This window comes from Rhinatrema bivittatum, chromosome 5 (genome assembly GCF_901001135.1).
Source record: "Rhinatrema bivittatum chromosome 5, aRhiBiv1.1, whole genome shotgun sequence".
Lineage (NCBI taxonomy): Eukaryota > Metazoa > Chordata > Amphibia > Gymnophiona > Rhinatrematidae > Rhinatrema > Rhinatrema bivittatum.
Window position 1 is genome coordinate 373457370 of NC_042619.1, and position 17694 is coordinate 373475063.

General features: G+C 38.5%; 1 protein-coding gene across 1 annotated transcript in view; it reads left to right on the forward strand.

Annotated features, from left to right (window-relative positions):
* Positions 1–14701, forward strand: part of PDCL3 (phosducin like 3) — a 34327-nt gene extending 19626 nt beyond the window's left edge. The window contains exons 3-6 of the mRNA XM_029604795.1: positions 456–546; positions 1163–1306; positions 2450–2658; positions 11101–14701. Coding sequence (XP_029460655.1) covers positions 456–546; positions 1163–1306; positions 2450–2658; positions 11101–11243 — 587 coding nt within the window. The 3' untranslated portion in view covers positions 11244–14701. The remainder of the gene's footprint in view (positions 1–455; positions 547–1162; positions 1307–2449; positions 2659–11100) is intronic.
* Positions 14702–17694: the final 2993 nt, after the last annotated feature.

Consider the following 17694-nt stretch of genomic DNA (forward strand, 5'->3'; position numbering starts at 1 on the left):
AAAAATGTTATACAATGCATAAGATTAATGACTTAAAATAATGTTTGCCCTTCTGTCTCTTCTCTGCTTAGTGATGTACATTTTCCAGATATGTTTATTGTTAAATCTCTGCAGAGCACCCTCGCACAATCCATAAACAATACTTAAATCAATAGAGAATTTCATAACAATAAAAGACAAATCGTGTGATTGCATGGCTGGGCTTGTGCTTGGATGCCTTTCTTGTGTGGAATAATGTAACCATGATTTATAAGTACTTACTTAAAAATAAAATGTTGGCAACGACATGCCTTGTGGTTTTACTTCTGTAAGAAGCAGCTTTTTTTTCTTTTTTGTTTTGGCTGCTTGTAAAAAGCACTGCTGAAAGTTATCCATATTCAGAAAAAATTTGGTTGCACAGCAAGACGTCCCTGAGTTGCAGTGTGCCTGTCACTGATGTGTCTTATTCATTTCAGTGAAAACATACGAGGACATGACCTTGGAGGAGCTTGAAGAGAATGAAGACAACTTTAATGAGGAAGATGAACGAGCCATAGAGATGTACAGGTCATAGCATCCAACTTTTGTTTCTGAGTTGGCTAAATTAATTGCTTTCATGAATGTGACGCATGGGGAGAGGGGGGACTTGGAAAGAACAGACTTCCCTCAGTTGAAATAACACATGTCTCTCTTTAATAAGATCATAAAAAGGTCCCATTTTATCCTTGTATTTACTGAACTTTCTAATGTCACTTTTGGTAGAATATTACCTTACATACAAAGATTTAAGGTCAAGGCTTGTAAGTTACTCCTAGGGGAATTCTGCACACAAAAATCTAAAATTCAGCAAACGTTATATTAGTCAAAATAACACAATTACATGACAGTCTTTAAGTAATACATCCCGGAGATACATTTCCCCTACTCAAAGAACAAAATAGATTATTCAGACACACAAGAAAAGTTGGAATACTACTTTATTTTAATAATGTAAAATAACATGTACATTTGTTAATATGCAAATGTTACACAGAACATCAGAAACGTTGCTGTACAATTTTCTCACTCTTGCCACAAGAGTCTACCCCTGAGCTACAAGAGGAAACTTGGGGCTAGGCCTGCGATTAGTCTGGGGTTTATCTACCATCTGTTAAGGTAATTTTTTGTTTGCATTATCGTACAGACAGCAAAGACTAGCACAGTGGCAAGCAACCCAACTAAAGAATAAATTTGGAGAAGTGTTGGAGATATCAGGACAGGACTATGTGCAAGAAGTAACGAAAGCTGGAAAGGATCTATGGGTGGTTTTGCATCTATACAAACAGGGGTAAGGAAGCCTTTAGTAAAATGTTTGATTTGTATGCTTTTTTTCTCTTTCAGAGGTGTGGAAATTTGAATACAAATAGTTCACATATAGTTCATATATGGTGTATGCAGGTTCACAGTGCTGTGCTCTGATTACTACATTGCTAGGCCTAATTACTAAAATGTGTTAAACATGTTTTAAGGTACTTTTTAATTACCATGATAAGTCTCCCAAACTGCAGTACTATGTATCCGGCTTCCCTCTGGTGATGGTTAAAGAGCCATAGAGGAGGCCCTGAGTTCCAATAACAATCCCCTCCCTCCCTGCACTGAAAAGATCACATCCCCCCCCACCCAGCATATGTAAATAGGTAAGTCCTGCCCTCAGCTAAAATGCAAAAAATGATCTTCTTTCTCCCCCCCCACCATTTATCAGCAGGAGCTTTATGGATGATAATGGGGTAGGCGTCACTGTCACTATCATGCAGTATGACCTGTCTAACCCAAGGCTTCCTTTTGCCCCTTAAATGCAGGGGAAAGCATAGCATCGGACACTTTGCACCATTTTAGGTGATGGTGCCAGTAGGACAGGAGCACTGGGGATCGCTCTTGTTCAGTTTAATAGCTAGGGGCTCCTGCTGGTAAAGATTTGGGGAGGGCATTATTTGCATTTTTGTTGTCTAAAGGGGGCACATCTTATTTACATACATTGGGGGTGGACCGTTGCAGTGCTGGGAGTTGGGGAGAGGATGTAACTCAAGATTTCCTTCTCCTTTAAGCCTCATAGGAAAGGGGAGGGTTCCCAAGAGCATCGGCAGGTGTTAGCCCGCCTCAGCTCTCGATGCAACTTATCTACACCCCTCAAGTTGTAGTGAACTCATGCAGCTTAACACTGATCGCGATGTTTATTGCAAATCATATTAAGCCATTTCAATGTTAGATGGTTTGCGTGCATTGACGTTCAAGGCAGCTCATTCATTTTTGGCACATATTGCACCCAATTTTTACCACATTATCAGTAACAAAGAAATGTATGTTACCAGTAACATATGATGATGTGTGTTTGATGCTGTTTAACATGTTTCTGTGTTAGCTTTGGTGAGTAGGCCCTTATAACGGTTCTATAGATACATTTGCAATTTGCCATTTTTTTATTCTTTCCCAGAATTCCTCTCTGTGCTCTAATAAACCAGCACTTCACTGGACTGGCAAGGAAATTTCAAGATGTCAAATTTGTCAAAGCTATTTCTACAACTTGTATCCCCAACTACCCGGATAGGAACCTACCATCTGTTTTTGTCTACTTTGACGGTGATATCAGGGCCCAGTTTATTGGACCGCTAGTGTTTGGAGGCATGAATCTGACTAAAGATGGTAAGTGAATCTCTCTCTGCTGTTTATAAAGATAAAGCAGATTTTAAAGTGGAAAACCTTCATAACTATTGGAGTGGGAGGGGGATCATGAATATTCAAATGGAAAACTTTTAGAATATTTAATAGTTTTCAGCATATTTTCTTTAATAATGAATATAAGGACCTTTTTGGCAAAATGTCATGCCTGTATTTTAAATTCTGTTCAGTTTTCCTGAGCTGAAAAACACCAAAGCAATAAAAAGCAAGGAAGACTTTGACAGAAGTGTACAGCCTTGGACTTTGAGGGCCACAAACAAGTTTGGATTGCTGGGTAATCCAAGTTAAGCAAAGTAAACCGGTTCTCATACAAATTGTATGCTAATGTGCCTAGTGATTCATTTTAATTAACCTGAAAATCAGTTGTGCACCTCTTCCTTATAGCATTTTGTATTGTGCCCTAACATGTGAAGACTGCAAGCCATTAACATGGATTTTATTTTCCAAAGTATTGTAAGACACAGACATTTGAAAGGTAACGTGGACTAAGCAAACATTTTCAGTTCATTGGGAAGTATACTAGATGAGTCTGATTTTCTTCAGAGAAAAACCTTGATTTATATGAACATTAGAAAAACTTATGGGTGAAGGTCTTTGCCAAGAATGCAATCTACTAAGAATTGCATGCTTCCATATGAGTTGCTCCTGAGGCATCATTTTTCCTGCTCCCTAAAACAGCAAGAGAGGGAGCAGGAAAAATGATGGAGCTAAAGAACTAAAGGAATCTCAGCCTCATTCAAAATCCTTTTTGTGGTATTGGAAGTTTTTCCCCACACTTGACACTGTGGTAGAATAGGTGATTCACCAGACCCTTAAACTCCATATCGCAAATAGCTGTCACCTTATTGTCTGTTAAACACTTTGACTTTCCAACTTTCAGGTTCAGTTAAGAACATAAGAAATAGCCATACTGGGTCAGACCAAGGGTCCATCAAGCCCAGCATCCTGTTTCCAACAGTGGCCAATCCAAGTCATAAGTATCTGTACCCTGGCAAGTACCCAAACACTAAGTAGATTCCATGCTACTGATGCCAGTAATAGCAGTGGCTGTTCTCTAAGACAACTTGACTAATAGCAGTTAATGGACTTCTCCTCCAAGAACTTATCCAATCCTTTTTTAAACCCAGCTACACTAACTGCACTAACGACATCCTCTGGCAATAAATTCCAGAGCTTAATTGTGCGTTGAGTGAAATAATTTTCTCCGATTAGTTTTAAATGTGCTACTTGCTAATTTCATTGCAAGTAGATGTGGAAGCACTAAATTTTTTATATATATATATATATATATATATATATATATTTATTTTAGTTTTTTTATACCGATTTTCCTGCATAAAATGTATATCAAACCGGCTTACAATGAACAGAATAAGCAGGAAGTAAAATTCCTTAGTCTAATACATTTAAACGTCAATAGTGAAATAATTTAAAACACAGCAAAAAGCTAAACAACAATAATAAAGTTAAATTATTAACAAAAACATAAATACAATTATATTAGAAGGAGCACAAAGGTTAAAAAAAAAAAAAAAAAAATATATATATATATATATATATATATATTTTTTTTAGTGCTTCCACATATATATAGAGATAGATATATAAATAAATCATTTAGAGCTTCCACATATATATATACACACGCCTATATGTTTGGAAGATACAGCTGCCATATCCCTCCTGGCTATTTGGTATCAAGTGACTGTGACAGTATCTTATCTCTTTTTCTCGACTTGTGAAAGTTCAGATCAAAAAACAAATTCTACTACCAAAGATAGCTTAAAATTTGGCAAAGTTTTCCACAGAGATGCAGCATTTAGAAGAGTATGTCTGTTGGGAATCATCGGAGAAAGACCTTCTGTCCCTGACTTAACATCACTTTGTATACACTCCTTTTAAAAATAAATCTTAGTCTTCTCTTGATGCAGCATTTATTGGGTGTTTACAACTTGTCAGTGGTCTTCGTTCTAAAGCATATTGGGATAGACTCAAAGATCTAAACATATTTACCCTAAAGAAAAGATGAGATAGGGGAGATTTGATAGAGACTTTCAAATATCTCAGTTTTCCATGCACAGAAGGTGAGCTTTTTTCCAATGGAAGGAGACTGTAGAACGAGGGGTCATGAGATGGGGTTGATCTCTGGAGTAATTACTCTGGATTAATCTTAGCAAATATTTCTTTACAGAAAGGGTAGCGGATGCATGGGATGGCCTCCCAGTGGAAGTGATAGAGACAAAAATATTTTAATTCAAGAAAGCATGGGACAAATAGAGGGGATCTCTGAGGGAGTGATGGGAATTAGATGGGAAGACTGGATAGGCCATACAATCTTTTTCTACTGTAAATCTATGGACAAAAGAGATTATAAAAGAGAGAATTGACAATAGCAAAAAGTAATTCTTACCAATGACAAGTCATACTACTACTACTACTACGTCTCCCCCTCTCTCCCCCTCTCTCTCCCTCTCTCTTCCTCTCTTTTTCTTTTTCTTTCTTTTTTCGGTGACTTTGGTGAAAGATAAATCACACAGCTGAATTTAGGACAGATTGCAGTGAACAGAGATGGCTTGCCAGGAGACCTGTGAGCAGCAGGTTGCAATAGTCTAAGCGTAAGTAGATGAAAGAGTGGATAAGGGTTATGGTAGTGTGTTCAGAAATGAAGGGATGGATTTTGGCAGTGTTTTTGTAGAATTTTGGATATGCATAGAGAAGGAGAGGGAGGAGTCGAAGATGACTTCTAGGTTACCAACTGATGGGACTGGAAGAATGACCATGTTATCCACAGAAACAGAGGAAGGAGGAAGAGGGGAGGTGGGCATGGAAAAGATAAGGGGCTTCATCTTGGCCTTGTTGAGTTTTAAAGTGGTGGCGGGACATCCAGACTGCAGTGTCAGCCAAGCAGCTGAGATCTGGGCCTGGTGACATTTCTGGTGTAGAAAGGTAGATCTAGGAGTCATCAGCATAAAAAGGATATTGAAAGCCATGAGAGGAATTTGAGTACTAAGAGAATTAGTATATAGTGAGACTAGAAGAGAGTCCGGTGAGTTTGGAGGAAGAGAGAAGATGAGCAGTTTCCTCCATTGTGACTTTAGGAAAGGAGGCGCGAGAATGGTGGAGACTAAGGGAAAAGTAGAGGAAAAGTAGGCAATGTCAGAGGCAAAGTCTGGGGATCTGAAGGTGGCGAAGCAACGTGACAAGGCGATAGCTAAAGCCATAAAAATGCTGGGCTGCATAGAGAGAGGAGTAACCAGTAAGAAACAAGGAGGTGGTGATGCCCTTGTACAGGTCCTTGGTGAGGCCTCACCTGGAGTATTGTGTTCAGTACTGGAGCCCATTATCTCAAAAAGGACAGAGACAGGATGAAGGGGGTCCAGAGAAAGGTAACAAAAATGGTGTGGGGGCTGTATCAGAAGAACAATGAGGAGAGGCTGAAGGATCTGAATATGTATTCCCTGGAAGAGAAGGAGGTATAGGGGAGATATGATACACACTTAAAGGTCCAGAGACCTAAAAGGTTTCAATGATGCATGGATTTCAAGCCTTTTCTATTGGAAAGGAAACAATAGAACTAGGGGCACAGATTGAAACTCCAGGGGGGACAACTCAGAACTAACGTCAGGAAATATTTCTTCACTGAAAGGCTGGTGGAGGCCTGGAATGCCCTTCCGGAGGAGGTGGTGAAGAAGAAAACAGTCAGAGGGACATGGGATAAACACTATTTATCTCTAAAGGCTAAAGAACAGAAATGAGATAATTGTGCAGGGGGGTAACTTGCTGGTATGGCGGTTACTACCCTTAGCAGAAGGCATGGAGATTACTACCCTTAACCAATGTGCTTTGATGCTTTTAATGCAACTACCTCAAATGATAGCAAAGCATCATACCTTCTGGGGCAACCGATGATTACAAACCTGTCTGACATCCACAGTGGTGGGGCTGGATTTGCAGTAGCCATATAGGCATCAAAATAGTCTATTCAAGGCACTATGAGGTTTCCCCAGATGTTTCCATACAATCCTTATTTACATTTGTGCTAGACTTTTCATATATATTGATATTTTATAAGTGTCTAGTATCATTGGATCTCCATTTTTGTGTATTTAATGCAACTGCAACATTGCTCCCCGCTAAGACAGCAAGGGGATAAAAGGAATTGAATTCAGACGACAACAGAATGCTCTAACTTCCATGGTCTTGGTATACTGTTATGCGGGCATAAGGGAAAAAAGCACAGGACTGTTTCTATGGCCAAGTCCTAAAGGAAATGAAGAAAGCATGCATGGGGGTAACTTGCTGGTGTGGCATTTACTACCCTTAACCAATAAGCTTTGATACTTCGTATGTAAATGAAAGTTCCTGATGCTGTTGCTCAATAGAAGCTGGATCTGACTGAGCTGGAAGCTCAGAGGAGCAGAAGGTTTTCCATCAATAAACAAGCTGAATTAGCCATTACATTTGGGCGATGTCATCCAGCGGCACTGATTGGAATAGACTCTCAAAGATGATAGAATTTTGAGTTTTATTGACCATGTGTGGGAATTCCCGCATGGCCGTTGCCTCATGAATCTTCTTTTGGTCATTTTTTAATCTGGGTAAGTTGGAGGAGAAGTCCATTAACTGCTATTAATCAAGTTTACTTAGGGAATAGCCACTGCTATTAATTGCATCAGTAGCATGGGATCTTCTAGGTGTTTGGGTAATTGCCAGGTTCTTGTGGCCTGGTTTGGCCTCTGTTGGAAACAGGATGCTGGGCTTGATGGACCCTTGGTCTGACCCAGCATGGCAATTTTTTCTTATGTTCTTAAGACTTATGCATTTTTTTTACATCCGCCATGGAATTTCAATTTTAGGTGAAATGTAATTAAGTAGTAGAAAAGCATTATGAAAGGGAAGAGGATAGCAATTGCTGCAATAAGTGGGACCTCATTAAATTCCTAAGACAACGTGTAGTTGGACGCATGCAGAGTAAATTGTAACACAAGCCATTGTCGTGTAATTACTTAGTGATAGGTACGTTTACTTTTAATAAAATTAATTATTTGATTTCATTGTGGGGTGGAGTGGGGAATAGCTGATGATGGCCTTATGATTAACACAGAGTTTCCTGAAGAAAAGCTGATGAAAACATGGGCCTCAGTTTAATTTTACTTCAGATTGCAAGTATTTCTACCACCACTTGTTAGTTATTAGCTCTCTCATGTTTAGTTCATCAAGAACTGATTTTCAGTTGCTGTAGTAGGGCGAAGGAATTAATCTTGCACCGATGTACGAGTCACCTTGATATTACACTTCAGAGTGCCTTCGTATCCATTTTATGTTCCTGTGGAAATGGGCGAGTTATTGGGAGGCTGAGGGCTGTGACTTGACCTTTACTCATTTCTTTTTGTCTGACATGAGTTAGATTTAAAAATTGAATTGCCAGTGGGGAACAAGGGAGAGCTTGTGCTTAATTTCTAAAATTGATTTTTATCTCCTGGGAAGTCATCCAATTTGAGAGACTATAAAGTAACATTACTGCTGGTGGTGAAACCATTTTCATTCTTATTTTAACTTTTTTTTTTCCTGCCTAACGAACAAATTGGAAGAGTAATTTTTTTTTTTTTTAATGGTAGGTTTCTTTCTTAAAACTTATTTTATTCAGGCTTTACAAATTGACCTGCGAGAGATAAAAGTATATATTTCTGCTTTTTTTTTTTTTTTAATTCCTGATGCAGTAAGCTCATGGTATGCTAATCTAATGCATCAGGACTAAAAATAAAATAAAATGCACACAAACCAGAACAAGTGTGCAAAGAAAAGGCTTAGTGCACAGCAAAAAATGCTTTGGGGTAGATTTTAAAAAAATACGCGTTCGCGTACTTTTGTTGGCGCACCATTCACAAACAAAAGTACGCTGGATTTTATAAGATACGCGCGTATCTTATAAAATCCTGGATCGGCGCGCGCAAGGCTGCCGATTTTGGGCAGCCGGCGCGTGCCGAGCCGTGCAGCCTGCCTCCATTCCCTCCGAGGCCGCTCCGAAATCGGAGCGGCCTCGGAGGGAACTCTCTTTCACCCTCCCCTCACCTTCCCCTCCCTTCCTCTACTTAACCCACCCCCCCCGGCCCTATCTAAACCCCCCCCTACCTTTGTCCACGGATTTACGCCTCCCAGAGGGAGAAGTAAATCCACGCGCGCCAGCAGGCTGCTGGCGCGCCGAGACGCAACCCGGGGGCAGTTCCGGAGGGCACAGCCACGCCCCCGGGCCGAAACCACGCCCCCGGGCCCGCCCCCGACAAAAAACCCCGGGACTTACGCAAGTCCCGGGGCTCTGCGCGCGCCGGCAGGCCTATGGAAAATAGGCCTGCCGGCGCGCAAGGCCCTGCTCGCGTAAATCCGGGCGGATTTACGCGAGCAGGGCTTTTAAAATCCGCCCCTTTATGTACATATGCACAGAAAATATGATTTATGTGCACAAACAATGCTTTCTGAACAGCTTTTTTTTTTTTGGAGCACACAAATTATATTTTATTAGGGAGAAAACTATTTTTTATTTATTTTATTTTTTTTTTGTGCACAAAGCACGTTTTCTGTTCATAAAATACAGACTACATGTCCCAGCACTGGAACTCTAGCTCCCTCCCGTAGACTTGCGTTAGCCCTCGAATCTCTGTTTCCTCCCCCAGACTAGGAGTTAAGTTTCCAGTGCTAAGAGAACAGGAGGTAGGCCAGCCCACTTCTCTGCATTGGGGAGAAATAGCTAACGCCATCGTTAGAATGGAATTTCTATGTGTGAGCATTTAACTTAAGTGCACATCGGCAGTAAAGTTTGCTCACAACTGGACAACTTATCACATTGGCTTCCTAGATTGTAAGCCCCCTGGGGACAGGAAAATGCCTACAGTACCTTAAATTTAATTTAAATTTAAAAGGCAGAATATAAATAAATAAAGATTCTGAAATGTGGAAAATCTGTCCCACACAGTTTCACCTGATCCTCATGCAGTGTAACTTGTGTGTGCAGCTTTACACACATACTTTTTAAAATAAGTGTGTAACAAATCCCAACCAGCCCCCAGAATACCTCTTTTGCGTGTAGAAAAGCACATGCAGAAGTGATGTGTGTACTTTTTTTTTTTTTTTTAACACAAAGAGCAACACATTCTCTAAACAAGCCATTTGTGCACATAAAACAGCTTTTATAGCTGCAAAATAATGCCCTGTGCGCCCAGTCTTCCTCTCCCCTTATTCTGTCATGGAGAGAATATGGAGATCAGCAACCACCTTCTACTGAGCTGGGTCCGATGTTACCGAGGGGTGAAAGGTCATACACTGTCCTGGAGGGTTCTTAAACATTCCACAAGAGTTCACGTGCAGTATTTTATGTGTTTCAGATGGGACCTGTTTCCCCCATATTTATAAACCAGAAAGTTTGAGAGCCACCTTACTTCCTTCCCCACATGGTTCAGCTGGTGTTTGGTTTAGCCATGTTTCATCCGTGCAAAGTCCCAATTGCTGTCACCTTGTCTGGCCCTCTGTCCACACATATCGGGGACCCTCTCTATGGATGGATTGGGCTGAAATTAAGTGGGCAAGTATTTTACAGAGGTGCCAACCCTCCTACCAAATTACAACCCAATCTATCCAGGGGACGGTCCCTTCTAGATGTGCGGGGGAAAGCAGAGCCAACTGTAACTTGGCAGGAGCCTGAAATGTGCTTTTTTTAAATTTTTGTTTTTTTCATTGTGCTAGGAGTGTGTGCTTCTCATAAGGTTTGTGCATTTAATCAGCAGTACCTAACTCATTGTAAATTTGAAATTTGCAACTGGTTACGTAAGAGCTCACTTCCCTTAAAGTTCAGAAGTGTTTTCTTTTTAGTTACTTGCAAAAACTAAAAACCTTGTTTCAGCTCTGTCTGATTCTTCGTCTTTCTCTTGGACTCGATGCAGACAGAGTATGTCATTTCACCTTCCATCAAAACAAATTGAAATGATTCTTGTTTTTAATTTACTTCCCAAAAATAAGAAGGCAGCCAACAGCTTTTTTTGTTTTATACTTTCCTGTTCCCTGCTGAATTCTGGAGGAAGTAGAAGAAGCAACTATACAGCGAGTGGAGTGGGCTGTGGTTGAAGTCTAACAGAGTTGTTTTGTTTTTTTAAATTGTTTTTTCCAGCTTTATTCTTAAAATGTAAGGGAGTAACACAAATATGTTTAGATATATGAAGCATGCTAGACATGCTGCAAAATATAATTTTCCACTCCAAACTAAGGCAGTGCTGCTTCAGATTAATGCAAGCTTGTTCCGGTTATGGCATTTTACAGTGGTTTGCCTACAAGGAGTCAATCCCCCCCCCCCCCCCCCAAGAAATGTTCTTGTCATGGACTTCCTTTTCGCTCTGTTTTTGTCTCCCTATCCCATAGAACTGGAGTGGAAGCTTTCAGAGTCCGGTGCGATAAAAACCGAGCTGGAGGAAAACCCTAGGAAGCAAATAGAGGACCAGCTGATGAGCAAAGTGCGGTGCTCAGCTCTCGGCAAGGAAGACAGTGACTCTGAAGATGATTAATGTGTGTGCTTTGCTTTCCCACCTTTAAATCTATTTATTTAAAATCTTTTTTTTATACCGTCGTTAAGTTAAATACCATCACAACGGTTTACAGGAAGGCACATAAATTAAGATTGGTTAATCTATTGGAACATACATTCTACATAGCTGCCATAAAGATTCGGTAACATAATTTTGTGATCAATATTATTTGTTGAAGTGATAAATCATGTCCTTTTGTACAGGTTTCATTCTAGATTACAGGTTTAGTTTATAAGTTGACTTTCTTATTTTAACAGTGATAAAATAATAAATGCACTTAAGATTATTCTCTTTATAGATGAACTGCAATAGTAACAGCCTAATAAAATCAATAATTAACAAACAGTTTTATATTGAAAGAATCCTGTTACTGCATATTTTTGGCATGTCTATAATGTTTTAGCCAGCCTAATTAGTTTCTATTACTATATGTGCCTTTATGTGAACCGTTGTGATGGTTAATTTACTGAACGACGGTATCAAAGTTTTTAAATAAATAAATTGTTATTCTAAGAACCAAGTTTAATTTAAACAGAGAAAGGGGGAACTTAATCTTTCTATTCTGTGCTGATCAATCTGTCTGTCCATCCTGTCTTTATGGGAGCACCTCCAGTGTTTCGTATGCAATTTCAACAAGTCATAGCCTATTGGAAGGTTCTTGAGCTGCAGTTGTGCGCCATGAACGGTTTTTTAGATCAAAAGTTAATGCGATTTATTATACACACCCACAACTTTACACATGCATTGTATTGATAAGGTAATATGCTGGTAGAGGAAGGCATAGGAGTGGGGTGGGCTGCATGCATATGAAAGGCTATTTCATAGACTTTTACATTCAGGCGTGGAGCCTCAGCTAACTAGCACCAGCATTTACGCCAGTGTCTGTGATCTTACCAGTTTAAATCGTAATATTTCCCTCTTCTACCCCTTCCTTTTCTTCCCCCTGCTCTCCCCTACCATCTCAACATTTATTTTTATTTTATTTTATTCATGATAAAATCACATCATGCTGGTTTACATTAAAACAGTGGTGCATAGAAAGAAAAAACAAACTGGAACTGTAGTACGGAAGAAAGCAGTGGCGCAGAAGGAAACGTCAAAGCCAAAAAATAGATTAAATACTGAACGGGTTTTTCTTATGTATAATTGGCACACTGCACATTGGATCATGTAGATGGCTAGTGATTATTGAGGTTCGTTAAATTATAAGGAAAACCTAATCATGGGAACAGTATTGACTAAGCTTATAAAAAATGCATTCATCATACTTTAAAAGATCTGTCTTATAAACTACAGCATACTAAATGTTTTTCAAAAAAGGAAAGTTTCATGCTCTAAAAAGGTTTCCCATTGAGCTGTTGCCTTTTATTTACTGTCACTTTTTTAGAGGGTGCAAGCAAAAAACTTTTTTTTTTTTTTTTTTTAAATGAAGCATATATCATGCTAAAGCTTTGATGTTTTTAAGTGGATATTTAAGGAAATTCTAATTTTATAATGCAGAAAGCTAGATTCAGTTTTCTAAGGCTGATGCTGTCTTCCCCTACTCTCTGCCCTTCATCTTCTGCATTTGAATTGAATCCAGTAGTACTTGTGCCTGACTTGATTTTGGCTTGTGAATCAAAACATTTTACACCAAGAGTTCAGTTTAAAGCACTTTGCATAATACACAAACTGATCCATGACGAAAAAGCTGAATGGCCAAACACAGCACTTCGAGTACACGTGTACCGCACAGACATTTAAGATCAGCAAACAAAGCTCTCTTAACCCTTCCATCAGTAAAAACAGCAAGGCTTACCCAGGTCAGGGAACGCGCACTATCTCTGGCCAGTCCCTTGTTATGGAACACTATGCCCCTTGAGCTACAACTCCAGAGAAATTTTAAACCATTCAAAACAAACCTCAAAACCTGGCTTTTCAAACAGGCCTTTTACAAAGAGAACGGCGCAAACAAGTAAGGAAGAGCAGGAATAGAGCACCTAACACGTAATCTCCAAGTACATACCTGGAAATTATTTTTTTATCACACAGATAATCGTAGTCAATAACCCGTAATGCCATGAATGAACCACATGTTATCTCCTAGCAGACATGCATCAATGGAAAATCCATGTCATTAACCAAATAGCTTTTAATCTTTATTTATTACCAGATACTATTGGCACCTCTATTGTAAAATTTTGAGATAATCTCCTCTATTTGTGCCATTTTTTAACCGTTATGATGGTAAATAACTTAATGACAGTATAGAAAAACTTTTAAATAAATAATGCTATGCGATATACAAAAAGAGATGATGTAATGAAGATTGGCCTTTAATGAGTATTGTTATAGATCTTTCTAGCAGAGATTTGACAAAACCAAGAAATGTGGTGGTTGACATTAGGAAGATCACAACTGATGTTATGCTGTGTTAAGCAGTTGGGAGAGTTTGTACAATAAAGATACTCGTAACATGTGATGAGCTATGGCTATCCAGTAACTGCCTTATTCAGGAAGGAATGTGTTAAGCCATTTCAGAATGGGCAGAGTCCTTTTATCTGACCTACAGCAGACATATTTTGGAACCTCAAGACGTAGGCTCAGTTGAATCTGGGTACCATTGTTTGTTTTATTAGTTCACAAATTGCTGCTGATGGATGTACCTAGCAGCTGGTTGCCCCGCGCCATCATCTTCTGAAACTTGTAAAACTGTAGGAACTGATGGTACCCACAAATCGTGTGAGGTCTGTCCAGTCTGCCCATATTGCTTAGCTACTGCAGACCATGTTTGATCTTCAGCTAGAGCCTTGCTTTCCCACCAGTATGGATCTTGTGACCCTATCGTGCCTTTTTAAATTCCAGTACCATATTTTTGCTTGCAACACTTCTGCAGAGATATTTCACGTCCACCACTTTTTTTTTTTTTTTTAGAAAAAAATACTTATAATTCAGAGAACATACTTAGCAAGCCTTGATACCATTTCTTATTTACTGAAGCAGGGATGCAAAGAAGGGAATATACCTTAAAACACTTGCTTGTTCCATATTCTGTCTTTGTAATAATGTGTACATGGGCCAGGTGGCAGAAGCTCCATCTCCTGATTATTTTGAATGTAAATAGTTTGTATATAAAGGCCCTCAAAAGTTTTATCTCACATTCATAAAAATAATTAAGGGCCCACTCAACTATAAATAGCAGGTCCTATAAGATGCCTTATTTGTATACCCTGTACAATCTGTATTTGTTGTAGCATGGAACCCATAAGTATTGGTTGCTCACTAAAATGGTGCAATAAATCAAGTTCTGTGTAACAAATATTTTGTGATTTCAGTAATTTTCATATTAAATCTGTATGAAATTTTGCAACAGCTCTAAAAGGCAAGATGAAAAGAATTATGTAAGCCAAATGTTTACATGTGCTCGCCCCAATAAAATTTGATGGTTATGAAGTGAAGTGAATGTTTCATGCTCCTGTCGTTCCCCATGCCTGTTGATTGGATTTATTAGCATAGACAATCACAAAGTACATGTCGGTGATGGTAAGTCTGAATGCATCTCCTGACTAATTTATGGACTTGTTCAGTGGTGGTGTGTGGTGGTATCAAGTGTGGTGTTTTTCCTGAGTGCTTTTGTATTGCATTTCAGCTTCTCTCACAACCTTCCCAAAAATATGCTCTATCATGCACTCATAGTATTGCTCAGTACCAGTTATAGCAAAATTGAATAGCAAGTGTGTGGAATAACAAATGAGCACTTTTAAACCTCATAATTTTGTGCAACGTACAAGTATTTCATTTAAAAAATAAAATAAATCATTAGCTGGATGTTGCCTTTGGGGCTACAAAATCTACTAAAATCATGCCAAGTATGCAGTCAGTCCCAGAATGTGCTTTTGCTCCCTCAGCATTTTACTGAGACATTGTGATTAGAGGATCAAAAAATATTTTATGGCTGCTGCTGGATTTTGGTCATGCTTATGTGGACTCTCTCCGTCATTGGTCTCGATATAATTTTACTCTGTTTAACTGTTTTACCATTGTGATTGCAGGTATTTGCTAATAGTTTCTCCTGTGCCTATGGTTATTGCAATGTTATAGGATTAATTTAACATATGCTTGCTTGTACATGTGAAGCACTTTGCAGCTTAATGCTTATGGCCACATTTATATTCACCAGGTCAGCAAAACACGTGCATTACCTCTGTTCCATATATAGACTATACACTCAATACAGAGGAACTCGGCAACATATAATGCCCAAATTTTATTGTTTACACAGTTTTTTCATTATTTAACAAACATTTTACATAAGTCCCACTATGTGACTACACCATCAACATATAATTAAAACATTACCATACATACCTTACCCTCCACGCACTCCATCCATACCACTCATACCTCATAAAATTACTGACATACTTGTACACTTATATAACTTGCATGATTAATACCCCTCATGTATCATGAACTGCTCCTCCATACAACTTCATATAGCGTTTATATATACATAGTTCTCCATATATCACTGATACACGGCTCTTTGTGTCCATATAATCATAACCTAATACATGAATCTTTATGTATCAACATCATGCAGTTATTTTAATAACTAATACATTAATCCTTTGATGACTGGTAAGTTAATCCGACGAGGCTCTCATTTCGCCCGTACATAAGGGCTTCTTCAGGGAATAATGATTTTCTCCAAAATGAATATATGTTCATATGCAGCTGTCTTCTTTTTTTTTTTTGTTTGTAATGTTTTTTATTCATTTTCAACCATTTTTACACAAAGTATGAATGCAGATTATTAACATGAAAAATGGAATACAAAGCTGAATAAAACGTAAGTTAAACATCGAAATGTAAATTCCCGGAACACCTCAGAAATCCCCCCTTCACCCCACCTCCCATTCTCCACCCATCCCCTACCCTCCCTCCGAACCCCTGCCCAGCACCTTAGACAACTTGTGCATTCATAATAGCTATTACATCATCATAGCCACTATTGCAGTTTTAGCATTTTTAGCAATTTTAGCAAGATCATATGTAACTAATAGTACCAAGATCATATGTAACTAATAGCACCAAAGGCATGAGCTGTCTTCTTTTTAAACACTACATTACTTTGCGTTTTCCACAGAGAGGGATAAATCTTCACTGGTACTTGTATAATTTGCACGTGGTGTCAACACATTTATTTATTTATTTATTTAAGGATTTATATACCGGAGGTTCCTGTATAATATACATATCACCCCGGTTTACAATGAACAGTAACTATCACTTCAAGTTAGCGGTTTACAATGAACATAGTTAATCCAAGAAACAGAATAAAATATATATATATAACAATGCTAACAATTAATAAATAACAATTAATAAATGAAAATAAATGCAATAACAATTAATAAATAATTAATAAATAACAATAAATATCAATGAAAAATGGCAAAAAATGACAATAAATAAAATACAATAGCACTGGACTCTATGAATAACAGTAAAATACCATTCAACATAAACTTTACTATCGCATCCATCTATAATAGAACATTAACTACCTATCACCCATCACCATTTAATCCAATAGTACTAGCATGTTTTCTTTCCAATCCTACCAATGCTGATAATCAATCTGATGTCTTCTAAATCCACCTTCAACTTGTATCCTCACCAACTCTTAAGGACATAGACCGGCACCAAGTTCAAGACGTCTTGAATTTATACATATTGGAGTAACACCCCCCAGATGTCAAGGCTTATATGCTTCCATACCTGTATTAAATTAATGATTCAACATTAGACATATATCTATACATAGGGTTGCCAAATCTAAATAGCCGGAAGGGCAGACTTGCCACAAATTCATTTAACATTTCCCATACCGGCACATTGCCACTTCCACCTAAACCCATATATCATAGCTAACACACACACTTTCCTTATATGTATTTGTGTATGTATATGTGAAAACTGATACTTGTGTCCCTTACAGCTGAAACCGTGGATTAACAATAATAAATATTAATCGTATAATCTCCTAAATCAGTAAAACTGCTATAGAACACAACTGCCGGTGTATGTTTTTGACTTTTCAGAACATAAGAACATAATATATGCCATACTGGGTCAGACCAAGGGTCCATCAAGCCCAGCATACAGTGGCCAATCCAAGTCAGAAGTACCTGGCAAGTACCCAAACATTAAATAGATCCCATGCTACTATTCCTTATTCATTATTAGTAGTTTATGGACTTCTCCTCTAGAAACTTATCCAAACCTTTTTTAAACCCAGTTACACTAGCTGCTATAACCACATCCTCTGGCAATGAATTCCAGAGCTTAATGTGTTGAGTGAAAGAATTTTCTCATTTGTTTTAAATGAGCTACTTGCTAACTCCATGGCATGTCCTCTAGTCCTTTTATTATCTGAGAGAGTAAA